Source organism: Littorina saxatilis, linkage group LG7 (genome assembly GCF_037325665.1).
Source record: "Littorina saxatilis isolate snail1 linkage group LG7, US_GU_Lsax_2.0, whole genome shotgun sequence".
In the NCBI taxonomy this organism is placed as follows: Eukaryota; Metazoa; Mollusca; class Gastropoda; order Littorinimorpha; family Littorinidae; genus Littorina; species Littorina saxatilis.
The window spans coordinates 9,494,521-9,507,947 of record NC_090251.1 but is presented as its reverse complement, the minus strand read 5'-3'; the positions used below and the strand labels follow the sequence as shown (position 1 = coordinate 9,507,947).

General features: G+C 44.3%; 1 protein-coding gene across 1 annotated transcript; it reads left to right on the top strand.

The window, feature by feature from the left end:
- The first annotated feature begins 259 nt into the window (after positions 1-259).
- On the top strand, positions 260-7,712 carry LOC138970640 (titin homolog). The gene is made up of 2 exons (XM_070343106.1): positions 260-3,598; positions 5,118-7,712. Exons 1-2 carry the CDS (start codon positions 316-318, stop codon positions 7,511-7,513), a joined length of 5,679 nt encoding a protein of 1,892 aa, XP_070199207.1. The 5' UTR covers positions 260-315; the 3' UTR covers positions 7,514-7,712.
- Positions 7,713-13,427: the final 5,715 nt, after the last annotated feature.

Below are 13,427 nucleotides of genomic sequence, written 5' to 3'. Positions count from 1 at the left end.
GCCTACCAACATCAAACTTGTTGATAGACAAGTTGAAAGCCTCACTCTTTCTATAAACGTACTTCGCGAGGACCACTTTATAGCTTTTCCTCTTTGTCTAACAGTAACAGTAACAGTCGGACAAATCGTTGTGACAAAAGTCGATCGAACATCATGCGTTCCGAGTCTCCAATAAGGTCTTGGTTCCCGAGACTGAGCAAGCGTCATGACGTATGAACCATGACGTCATCGCCAGAAGAACATGACGCGCTGATGAGTTGACGTAATCATGGAAACTTGTTTCTGAGTGGGTAGAGAGAAAAATGGTAGTAGGAAATGCACTGTTTACTTTTGTGGTTAATCGTAACTCTGCATCTACCAGTCCTCACTCACTCTCAGGGGAATAAGACTGAACAACAAACTCAATCTTCAGTACAGCACGATTTGTCAGGTGGCTTCGTGGGAACTGAAGCAGGTTTACACAAGTCCGACGTGAAGAGTTTGAGCAACAGCTCCCGAAGCCTTCGACAAAACCAAACGTGGAACACAGTTGTTCTCCAACATACATTGAACACCTATTTACAGAAGAAAACAGCAGAGAAGCATCTCAAAGGTCAGAAAAATGCCTTATCTAATAAAACGGGTAATGAACAGAACCGTCCCCACCCGACGATTCCTGCACGGGCTTCTAAGAATCAAATGGAAACTTCTTCCTCTAGGATGGCGGTGATGGTTAAAAAAATCATCCAAAATGCAAAAAGCGATTCGCATGAGGCATTGCATTCATCACATTATCGGGATACAGTCAAAGGTCGAATTGTCGCCCAGAAGAATAACGCAGCATCACGCCTTCCCGACGCATTCGTGAAACGGGTGGGATTTTCATGGAGCAGCCTATGGAATAATCGTCTCCCTGGGAAAACCACAAGGAACGATTTACGTAAAATCCGATATCCAGGCCCAAATGGCCGAATTAAATTTGAGAAGCAATACCAAGTGTACAAAACTCGACAAAGAGGTGCTCAAAGAACAAGTAAGAAAATTACAGCCAAGCAAGCAGTTATGCTTCATCTCCACAAGGATTCTCGAGTGGTGGGAAACAAAGCAGCTAGCCAAACGATTTTGCAGAGACAGAATTTAAAAGAGATAACCGCTGCTTCGCAGAAACAACCGTGGGCAGTTTACCAAGTTCACCACGTTTTCCGCCAATGGCGAGGGAGAAAACTGAACACAGGTAAAAGCCACCTCGCTAAAATACCCGCATTGTCTAATGTTCAAATGACTTTTCCGGACACCCCAAATATGGCAAAAGCTCCCAAAAGTGCGGATGGGCTCACAAATAGACACCCAAAAAGAAAAAATATTACTGTTAAAAAGCAAGATACATTGAAGAAAGCAAATCCAGAAGAGATCGGCAATAAACCAAGAAGTAACCAGAAGATATTCAAAAAGATACTGGCAAAATATGACGTTAAACATTCTTCGCTTGTACCCCTAAACAGCTCGAACAGTTCAGGAAATCTGCAAGAAAGTAATTCCGCAAGGATTGTTTCTACAATCAGACCACAGACTCCTGATTCAAGGCGAAACATTTATCCAACTGAACGGCCAGATTCTTCTCCCGTTGTTTTGGAACAGAAAACAACCCTCTTGGAACCAAACGTTAGAATTGGAGACAAAAAGCCCTCACAAGAAACACCATTAAACGGAAAAGAACATGTCTTCATTGTCTTGCCTCCACCACAACATAAGTTCTTCAAATTTGCTGGAGATCACCGGACTGAAACACCAGCACATCCTAAAGAACTGCCCGCAAACCAGAAGCTGTTCGTCTTGCCTGAATCTTTGAATCAGAACTCAGTTTCCGAGGAACTGTCCTCAGATAAGAAGCTGAAAATTGTTCCCGAGTCTTTGGGTAACAACTCAGTTCCCCCAAAACTGCCGTCATATCAGAAGCATCGTGTCTTTAATGAATCGTTGAATCAGAATTCAACCATCAATGGGACCGTCCACAATGATACACAACACAAAAATAACACTTCCAACGCCACCCATCATGAACAGATGCTGATGAAAGATCCTGGTGCAGGAAAACATGCCAGCACCCAGCAAGACAAAATCACAAAGAAAGATTCCACTAACCGTCGTCGGAAGAGAGACACCGACAACATTTTCACCGACATCGTGGGTCATTATGCAAACCTTGATGACGTCATCGAAGATTTCATTGGAGTGTATCCGCTGACTCGAGCACGTGACCGCAGAACCATTGAAATCAAGTACGGTATGACTGACCGAGTGAAAAGCAGGATCGCTCTGGAACGGATAGCACGTGACAGCGATAGCGTACGGAATGACGTTGAGGACGAGAGTTACATCTCTTCCTTGGACAATAGAAAAGACGATCTTCTTCCATCGCACGTGAAGAAAAGAGATTATCGCGCAAGTGGAAGTTTAGATGTTTCCGGTATGACAGTGTCGGAAGACGACACCAGGCTACTTGAAAACGACGAGTCGAACGTAGCAGGAAATGTTTTCGACGAGCACTTTCAAGACGAAAGTCAGGACCGACCCGTTTTACATGTGTTCCAAGATTATCGTGATGATTCTTTAAAATCTGCAGAGGAACGCAACAGTCCTTTTCCTGACCACGATGTGCTAAAGACACCTACTGACCTTACTAGCTCAACAAGTGAGAAACCCAAACTTGACTACATAAGTGGTCAGATCGCACCAGATCTCACCGGATCAAAAATGAAAAAAATCAAACGTGCTTATATCAGCGGAAAAGTTCTAAAACTTGAGGCCAAGCGTGATATCGCTCCGATGGTACCTGGAAATCCATCTCAACTTTCTGCTTCTCAACGGCACAAAATCAAGCGGGACCAAGCAACTGCCGAAGAGACCAAAGACGAGCAAAGCATTGAACGCATTGTCGGGGAGAATCGTAAAGAGGAACTTGGAAGTCTCAATGTCGACAGAAAACGTTCTCAGAGTAAGCTAGACAGACTCACCCCGTTCTGGAGGAAGCATCACCAGAAGCCCAACCCTGTGGTTAAACGTTCGGAACTGGATTCCCAAAAACGATCGTCCCGTAGGAAAAGAAAAGAAAAGAATCCTAGTTCTGAGAAAAGTGGCGGTGAGACTGTGCTGACCACCAAGAAGCTCGGTGGTAGTATCAAGAGAAAGAAGAAACGTTCCGAGAAGTTACAGAAACACCGCGTCTCAGGAGCTTCTTCGAGGCTTAGTCAAGGAGCAGTTCTGCCCCGATCCAAACGACTCGACGCTTCGCAGTCCCAACTGAACAGTCAAGGAGTGGAGCAGAGCGTCAACAGCGAGTCTGGGCAAGAAGAACCCGCCGAGTCGCAACTAAAGAAGGTCCTACGAATCATGCAGACTCGCAGCCTAAGAATGAGGGAGCGTCTGCAGCCAAAGCCCGAGGACGAAGACACGTCGGAGGCCGCGGAGACTGACATCGGGGACGCGTTCTTTGACCACATCATCCAGGACACCAAGATCGCGTCTGACGAGCTGAGGATGGACGACAGGGTGCCTGACGTCATCGGCACCAGCAGGAGGAAGCGCAAGAAACGAGAGTCTCTCGAGAGGGGACAGCTGGGTAAGCATTGGTATTGGTAACACTAACAGCATTTTAAAGAGATAACAACTATCCAAAAAAAAGTATAAAAACTAAAAACAAGATGTCTGTTTTTGACTCACATGCGAAGCAAAAGTGAGTCTATGTACTCACCCGAGTCGTCCGTCCGTCCGTCCCCCCCGTCCGTCCGTCCGGCCGGCCGTCCGGAAAACTTTAACGTTGGATATTGCTTGGACACTATTCAGTCTATCAGTACCAAATTTGGCAAGATGGTGTATGATGACAAGGCCCCAAAAAACATACATATCATCTTGACCTTGCTTCAAGGTCAAGGTCGCAGGGGCCATAAAAGTTGTCTAAAAAACAGCTATTTTTCACATTTTTCACATTTTCTCTGAAGTTTTTGATATTCAATACCTCACCTATATATGATATATAGGGCAAAGTAAGCCCCATCTTTTGATACCAGTTTGGTTTACCTTGCTTCAAGGTCAAGGTCACAGGAGCTCTTCAAAGTTGGATTGTATACATATTTTGAAGTGACCTTGACCCTGAACTATGGAAGATAACTGTTTCAAACTTAAACATTATGTGGGGCACATGTTATGCTTTCATCATGAGACACATTTGGTCACATATGATCAAGGTCAAGGTCACTTTGACCCTTATGAAATGTGACCAAAATAAGGTAGTGGACCACTAAAAGTGACCATATCTCATGGTAGAAAGAGCCAATAAGCACCATTGTACTTCCTATGTCTTGAATTAACAGCTTTGTGTTGCATGACCTTGGATGACCTTGACCTTGGGTCAAGGTCACATGTATTTTGGTAGGAAAAATGTGTAAAGCAGTTCTTAGTGTATGATGTCATTGCTAGGTTTAGTTATTTGACCTTGACCCTGAAGGTCAAGGTCATGTAAAGGTCAAGGTCAAGCATGTGAGTCGTATGGGCTTTGCCCTTCTTGTTAAAACATCGCTTTTGAAATGAAATTTATTACGTCAGAAGCCAAACCAAATTCGAATTGACAAAATTACGTGAATAATGCAGCATTTCATAGACATGCGATATCGAGAAAAATAAATAAATAAATGAATAAAATAAAAAAAACTGTTTTTTAACCTCGCTTTTGAACTTGGAACGTCATTTCTTGTGCCTGTCTCCCGATGAATTGACAAAGAATTTCGAGAACGAAGTTTTGTCTCGGTGACTTAAACATATCAGCGGTAAAAACACGCAATTACTCGGAAGGTCACCGCCAGGTTGTATATATATATGTGTATTGGTAGCGTATAATATCATTACCGTGTTGAATTTGGGATCGAGGGCTTGTGGGTCAGGGAAGGAGGTAAGCAGTATGGTTACCCCAGACACACGCACGAAAACATGCAAGCACGCTAGGAGAGACGGAAACAAACCAACAGACCTGTGAGTTTTCCGCTATTTTCAAAGATCACCCGCACAACTGAGAGACAAGCAAGCAAAGACAGAGAGATTCATCAATCATTTGATCATCTTCATCTTCTCTTCTCCTTTTCCAGGCGACAAAAGAGCTTTTCGAGAGGCTGCCGTTAGAAGAACGCGAAGAGCAGCAGACTCGGACGATGATTCAGCAGTTGAAGATGACGCAAGCACGGAACCGTCGACAGAAGAAACAGAAGAAAAACAATGGTCGAGTGACGGCACCGCAGATGACAAAGACGATGACGATGAAAACGACGATGAAACAAGCTTTAAAGGGAGCGGAGACGACATGGAGCAGCAAAAATTGTCGTTTGATGATAATTCTATGAGTGCTGAAATCGATGTTCCAGCGGACAACGACGACGATGACGGTGATGCTGAGGACAAAGAGGGTGACGGAAACACCAGCGATGACGACACAGACCCAACTAATGACGTCAGAGCTAAGCGGTCTCCCAATGACAGCGACGACGGCGAAGACGACCCGGACTCTGACGATGACGACACAGACTCTGACTACGACTACGATGATATTGACGCAGATGACGCAAGCCCTGATGACGACGACAATGACAACACAGACGCTGACGTCAAAGTTAAGCGGTCTCCGAACGACAGCGACGAAGACAATGAATCCGACGACGACGACGGCGATGATGACGCTGATGATGCGAATCCTGACGACGAGGGTGATGACGACACAGACGCTGACGAAGAAACAACTATTGACGTCAGAGCTAAGCGGTCTCCCAATGACAGCGACGAAGACAATGAATCCGACGACGACGACGGCGATGATGACGCTGATGATGCGAATCCTGACGACGACGGTGATGACGACACAGACGCTGACGAAGAAACAACTATTGACGTCAGAGCTAAGCGGTCTCCGAACGACAGCGACGAAGACAATGAATCCGACGACGACGACGGCGATGATGACGCTGATGATGCGAATCCTGACGACGACGGTGATGACGACACAGACGCTGACGAAGAAACAACTATTGACGTCAGAGCTAAGCGGTCTCCGAACGACAGCGACGAAGACAATGAATCCGACGACGACGACGGCGATGATGACGCTGATGATGCGAATCCTGACGACGACGGTGATGACGACACAGACGCTGACGAAGAAACAACTATTGACGTCAGAGCTAAGCGGTCTTCGAACGACAGCGACGAAGACAATGAATCCGACGACGACGACGGCGATGATGACGCTGATGATGCGAATCCTGACGACGACGGTGATGACGACACAGACGCTGACGAAGAAACATCTATTGACGTCAAAGTTAAGCGGTCTACGAACGACAGCGATGACGACAATAAATCCGGCGACGACGGCGGTGATAAAGACTCAGGTGATGCGAAGCCTGACGATGGCAAAACAAACGCCGAGGAAGAAACTATTGGCATCAAAGTTGAGAAGAGCGAAAGCAATGAAGACAATACATCCGGCGACGACGGCGGTGATAAAGACTCAGGTGATGCGAATCCTGACGATGGCAAAACAAACGCCGAGGAAGAAACTATTGGCATCAAAGTTGAGGAGAGCGAAAGCAATGAAGACTATAAATCCGGCGATGACGGCGGTGATGAAGGCTCAGATGATGCGAAACCGGAGAAGGACAGCAACGACGATGACAATGGCGACGATACAGATGGAAAAGGCAACGACGATGACAATGGCGACGATAAAGATGGAAAAGGCAACGGCGATGACGACCAAAACAACGGCAAGAGAAACACACCTCGCAAAGCAGGCAAGGTGTTGCAAGTCGTGCCCACGGCAAAGCAGATGGCCAAAATCGACGAAGCCTCCGCCAAGATCATGTCGAACAGCTTCTTCAAGGAAGTTGACAAGCTGGTAGACGCCGACGAAGACTGCCCAGACGTGCAGGAGGAGATGAAAGACGACAAGGACTACTACGAGAGTGTCTACGGGGAGTATTCCGCCGTTGAAGAGGCGAGCGACACCGACGAGTTCTTCACGCCAGAAAGCCAGAAGGGGGGAAAATACGAGAGCAAGACCCTGCAAATCACTAAAGATAACATGAAGAAGCAGGTTCAGGACACCCAGAAAAAGCAGGAGGCCCAGGACGCCAAGAATAAGCAGGCCGAGGACACCAAGAATAAGCAGGGCAACGACCCCCAAAAGAATCAGGGCAAGGACGCCCCGAAGAAGCAGGAAAAGGTCGTCGAGAAGGAGGAGATCAAAGTCGTGAAAAAGGACTCAAATGGGAAGAAGAAGACCGAGACGATCAGCATAGAGAGCGACATCACGAAGAATACCAGTGAGCCGGAGGTACTGCCTGGGGAGTTCGTGTCCCGGAAAATTCCCGGCTACATTGACGACAGAACGGGTAGCGGGCAGGAGGACATCGGCATTGAGACGGCTGCCAGTGCCATCACTCGCATGCTGATGGATGAGCATGAAGAAAACGCGGTGAACGAGGTGTTCTAGAGGAGGATTGTGTTGTCCTTTTGTGCAAGTTTTCTTTCAATTCTTGAAGGGTCGGGGCGAAGCCAGATGAGGGCAGTGTGGCGGAATTAGCGTACAGTAAAGCGTGGCTGTGTTTGAAAAAGAGCCGCGAGCTTTCTGTCTTTGTCTCTTTCTCTGTGTCTCTTTCTCTCTGTATCTCTCTGTCTCTGTCTCTGTCTCTGTCTCTGTCTCTCTCTCTCTCTCTCTCTCTCTCTCTCTCTCTCTCTCTCTCTCTCTCTCTCTCTCTCATTTAAATGTACTGTCCTTTTCACGCAGCATATTGGGTCAGCCAGCACAGGTCTTTCCAGACTTTAAATGGATAAGATCACCCTTCAACTTGCATACATACCAAAAATCAATGGCCTGGTTGTTTGTGTTTAAAGTGTGATTTGTGTGTGTGCGTACACATTGTGCATTAGAAAGCAGCCAGGCAGTTTGGAACGTGGCTAAGTGGATGGATACACAGGCACTCGTCCCGAGCGGGTCGGGATCAAAGTGGGCGGGGCCTGTGCGCTCTCAGGCCCCGCCCACCTCGTGACGCCGTGCCTGTGGATTATCTCATGTGAAAACTGGACAGGTCTGTTTCGGTCTGTTGTCTTCGATCTGTGGCTTTTGGGGACGTTATGCTCTTTTCATTTTACACATTATTTGCAGAGTGTTCAGTCACTTTGTTTTGATAGCAATATTTCTCACAACATGCATGCATATAACGTAATTTTGTATACATGTCATAATAAACTTTCATCGTGAAGAATCAATTTGTAGTGTATCTCTCTCTCTCTCTCTCTCTCTCTCTTTCTCTCTCTCTCTCTCTCTCTCTCTCTCTCTCTCTCTCTCTCTCTCTCTCTCTCTCTCTCTCTCTCTCTCTCTCTCCTCTCTCTCTCTCTCTCTCTCTCTCTCTCTCTCTCTCTCTCTCTCTCTCTCTCTCTCTCTCTCTCTCTCTCGTATGAACAAATGGGTGCAAACTGTCAATCTTCAAGAACACAGACAAATTAAAGGACGCTTGATGAAATACGACCTTTGGAACCCTGTTCAGCATTGATTGTTCTTACTTAGCACTAAACCAAGGGAAGCAACCTTCTGAAGTTAGTCAAACCTCAGTTGTACCCCTTGTCGATCACACACTCACACGGTCACAAAGACACAAACACAACACACACACACTCACACACAAACAGACACAAGCACGCATGAACACGGTCACACACACACACACACACACACACACACACACACACGAGCGCGTGCAATTTAGAGCCAGCTAGCAGAGGGGCTTTCGCAACAACAAATCGTCTCGTAATTATTCAAGGGTATTAATTAGGACAGATGGACATGCTTTCACGTTTTAGATAACAAAACACAGCAAAACTTCAGCGAAGAATGTTGCAAAACACACACAAAACAAAAAACACATGAAAATCACGGAGTGCATATCCGTTTCCTACCAACTTTCTGAGGATTAAAAAAATTGTATCTTGTCTGTGTCATCATTTGACACATGACAAGTCTTTAGCACTGCAACGCACTTTGGAAAGAAAATGCACCGTATGCTCAAGCTTAAGTGTTTACCCAGGCATATCTTTGACGAGGTTGTTGTGATGTAATTCAGTGCGCAGGATTAGTCGAGAATGTTTGCATACGGATGCAAAACAATCACCACGCCCAGGTTTAAATAAAGAGGTAGGAATAAAGAATAGTATAAAAAATATGACAGTTGTAACCTTATTATGTGAATGACACTAACTGAAGGCCGGACACGTGCGTGGGTGTGTGCGTTCTGTGTGTGTGTGTGTGTGTGTGTGTTTGTGTTTGGGTGTGTGGGTGTACGTGATATGTGTGTGTGCGTGTGTGTGTGTGTGAGTGTGTGTGTGAGTGTTTGTTTATGTGCGAGTGTGTGTGGTGTGTGTGTGTGTGTTTATTTATGTGTGTGTGTGTGTGTGTGTGCGCGCGCACGCATTAGTGTTTATATTTCTGTCTGTATCTGTATGGTGCCTGTGTAGGTGTCTCTCTGTTTGTCCATATATCTTTCTGTCAGTCAGTCGGTTTGTCTGTGTCTTATTGAATGGGGTTATATTCATGTTGTATTTCCAAGGGCAGTGGTTCTCCCATTTCTCTGCACGTTTCCCCTTGGGCTTTCAGTCACGCTTCAGTCGTCTATCCATTTTAAAAATCACCAAGTTTCATTTTCTTTTTCGCAAGGAGTCGAAAACTTCAACGTTTGCGACGAATTTCTATCAGACGTTTCAGATGTTCGTCAATTAAAAATAATGAAACATATCGAATCAGAAAAAAGAGGATACCTGTGCGCAAATAAATGACTACACTCACATTAGAGAGGGGGTGCAAAATCATTCGTTTTCTTTCGTGATTCTTCTTCTTTGTGCATGGGCTGAAACTCCCACGTTCACTTATGTTTTTTTCACGAGTGGGTTTTTTACGTGTATGACCGTTGTTACCCCGCCATTCAGGCAGTCATACGCCGCTTTCGGGGGAAGCATGCTGGGTATTTATTTTCGTGCTTCCATAAACCACCAAACTCTGACAAGGAGTACAAGATCTTTTCCGTGCGCACTTGGTCTTGTGCTTGCGTGTACACGCGATAAAGCACTAGCAGGTCTGCACATAAGTTGACCTGGGAGATCGGAAAAATCTCCACCCTTAACACACAAGGCCGCCGCGGCTGGGATATTTCGTGATTCGATCGATGTTAAGTTTAAATAAACCCACACATGTTTAAACAGGAACGCATAAAATGTCGCGTGTTTAGGATAACATCTGACATTAAACGCCCATGCACCCGGGGTAGAAAATAAATCGGGTCACAAGATAAACGGGTGGCCAAAAGAAAACATTAGGAATGCGATTTGAGGAAATGATTGGCTCACTAGGCGGTCTGCCACTAAATCCGCAGAGATAGAACTTCACACAGGTTTCGCATTGTTGCCGCTTGTGTGATTAGTTTTTAGTTCCTTAACCATGTTCAGTTGTGACTGTAGATGTCAAACAAGTCGCGTAAGGCGAAAATACAATATTTAGTCAAGTAGCTGTCGAACTCACAGAATGAAACTGAACGCAATGCCATTTTTCAGCAAGACCGTATACTCGTAGCATCGTCAGTCCACCGCTCATGGCAAAGGCAGTGAAATTGACAAGAAGAGCGGGGTAGTAGTTGCGCTAAGAATGATAGCACGCGTTTCTGTACCTCTCTTTGTTTTAACTTTCTGAGCGTGTTTTTAATCCAAACATATCATATCTATATGTTTTTGGAATCAGGAACCGACAAGGAATAAGATGAAAGTGTTTTTAAATTGATTTGGACAATTTAATTTTGATAATAATTTTTATATATTTAATTTTCAGAGCTTGTTTTTAATCCGAATATAACATATTTATATGTTTTTGGAATCAGCAAATGATGGAGAATAAGATAAATGTAAATTTGGATCGTTTTATAAATTTTTATTTTTTTTTACAATTTTCAGATTTTTAATGACCAAAGTCATTAATTAATTTTTAAGCCACCAAGCTGAAATGCAATACCGAAGTCCGGGCTTCGTCGAAGATTACTTGACCAAAATTTCAATCAATTTGGTTGAAAAATGAGGGCGTGACAGTGCCGCCTCAACTTTCACGAAAAGCCGGATATGACGTCATCAAAGACATTTATCAAAAAAATGAAAAAAACGTTCGGGGATTTCATACCCAGGAACTCTCATGTCAAATTTCATAAAAATCGGTCCAGTAGTTTAGTCTGAATCGCTCTACACACACACACACACACACACACACACACACACACACACACACACACACACGCACAGACACACATACACCACGACCCTCGTTTCGATTCCCCCTCGATGTTAAAATATTTAGTCAAAACTTGACTAAATATAATGAAAAAGATGTACATATGATAGAGATATGAAACTAAAACCAAGACAAGACGACAAAGAGGAGGGTGAAATTAAACAACCTTGAGCTGGCACGCTTTCTGCTTTCACGCCATATTGACATTATAAGCTTACGATGTACCCAGGACCCCCCTTCCCCCCCCCCCCCCCCCCCCCCCTGGGTCCGGCCCTGCGATGTTGGTTGGGTTGTTTACAGTCCAGCTTTTTTGTCGGTCAATAAAGATGAAACAGAAAACTATGAGCTCCCCTCGGACCGACAAAAAATTGTTAATACTCTACCCTTGCTGTGACTCCGTCTGTTCGTCCAGACGAGGTGTGTAGGAGTTATCGCCCAAATCAACGCCCTTCGCTTTTTTTCGATTGAGAGCAACTTGCGGATTTATAGACGCAACGACTCGAGAAAGCGGTAATCGAAAACGAATTAGAAAGACTTCGCTGTAAAACAAAGTTCACACGCATTCCTTTGCGTTTTTCTTTCTGCGTTTTTAAGTCTGAGATTTGTTTCACTTATTTTTCCGTAAAGGGTGTTTCAAATGAGGTCTTTGTTTCAACGCAAACTCACTTACGATAGATGTTGGAAGTATGCGTATTTCATTTCTTGCATCGTGGGCGTTATGCGGACAGAGGCAAACATGCATTTTCGGAAAGGTGTCCTTCCCCCTCCCCCCCCCCCCCCCCCCACCTTTTCTTGTTTTTACATTTAGTCAAGTTTTGACTAAATGTTTTAACGTAGAGGGGGAATCGAGACGAGGGTCGTGGTGTATGTGCGTGCGTGCGTGTGTGTGTGTGTGTGTGTGTGTGTGTGTGTCTGTCTGTGTGTGTGTGTGTAGAGCGATTCAGACTAAACTACTGGACCGATCTTTATGAAATTTGACATGAGAGTTCCTGGGTATGAAATCCCCAGACGTTTTTTTCATTTTTTTGATAAATGTCTTTTATGACGTCATATCCGGCTTTTCGTGAAAGTTGAGGCGGCACTGTCACGCTCTCATTTTTCAACCAAATTGGTTGAAATTTTGGTCAAGTAATCTTCGACAAAGCCCGGACTTCGGTATAGCATTTCAGCTTGGTGGCTTAAAAATTAATTTATGACTTTGGTCATTAAAAATCTGAAAATTGTAAAAAAAAAATAAAAATTTATAAAACGATCCAAATTTACGTTCATCTTATTTTCCAGCAATTTCTGATTCCAAAAACATATAAATATGTTATATTTGGATTAAAAACAAGCTATGAAAATTAAATATATAAACATTATTATCAAAATTAAATTGTCGAAATCAATTTAAAAACACTTTCATCTTATTCCTTGTCGGTTCCTGATTCCAAAAACATATTGATATGATATGTTTGGATTAAAAACACGCTCAGAAAGTTAAAACAAAGAGAGGTACAGAAAAGCGTGCTATCCTTCTTAGCGCAACTACTACCCCGCTCTTCTTGTCAATTTCACTGCCTTTGCCATGAGCGGTGGACTGACGATGCTAAGAGTATACGGTCTTGCTGAAAAATGGCATTGCGTTCAGTTTCATTCTGTGAGTTCGACAGCTACTTGACTAAATGTTGTATTTTCGCCTTACGCGACTTGTTTGTTAATTTTCTTTTTCATTTTAACTGTACAATTTAAACGAAACAAGGTGTCCGACACCCCAGCTCAGTATCCAGTTGAAACACCAAACATAACTCTAATGCTATTGGGGCAATTGTATTTACCTCTGGTGTCACTTTTTATTCATTCGTATGGGGTCAGAAACGCATGTTTGTTTACATAATTCAAAGATTAATGACGTTCAAGCATTGGGCGTTACTCTGCGTCACAATGAAGGTATCGTTTCAAGCAGACCACATTTAAAATCATAGCCAGCCGGGTACTTCACTCCTACTTCTGACGTCACTGGACCACACGCGATAGCTCGATGTGTTATTTATGATGAGGGAGGTGTTGTGACGGATTAGTGAGGGATTAGCTTTATCTGCACAGT

What these genes read in the sequence shown, in the direction of transcription:
- LOC138970640 (XM_070343106.1), top strand. Translation starts at nt 316, where the DNA reads ATGCACTGTTTACTTTTGTGGTTAATCGTAACTCTGCATCTACCAGTC. An exon ending in TCTCGAGAGGGGACAGCTGG is followed by an intron (nt 3,599 to 5,117) that starts GTAAGCATTGGT and finishes CTCCTTTTCCAG; the next exon opens with GCGACAAAAGAGCTTTTCGA.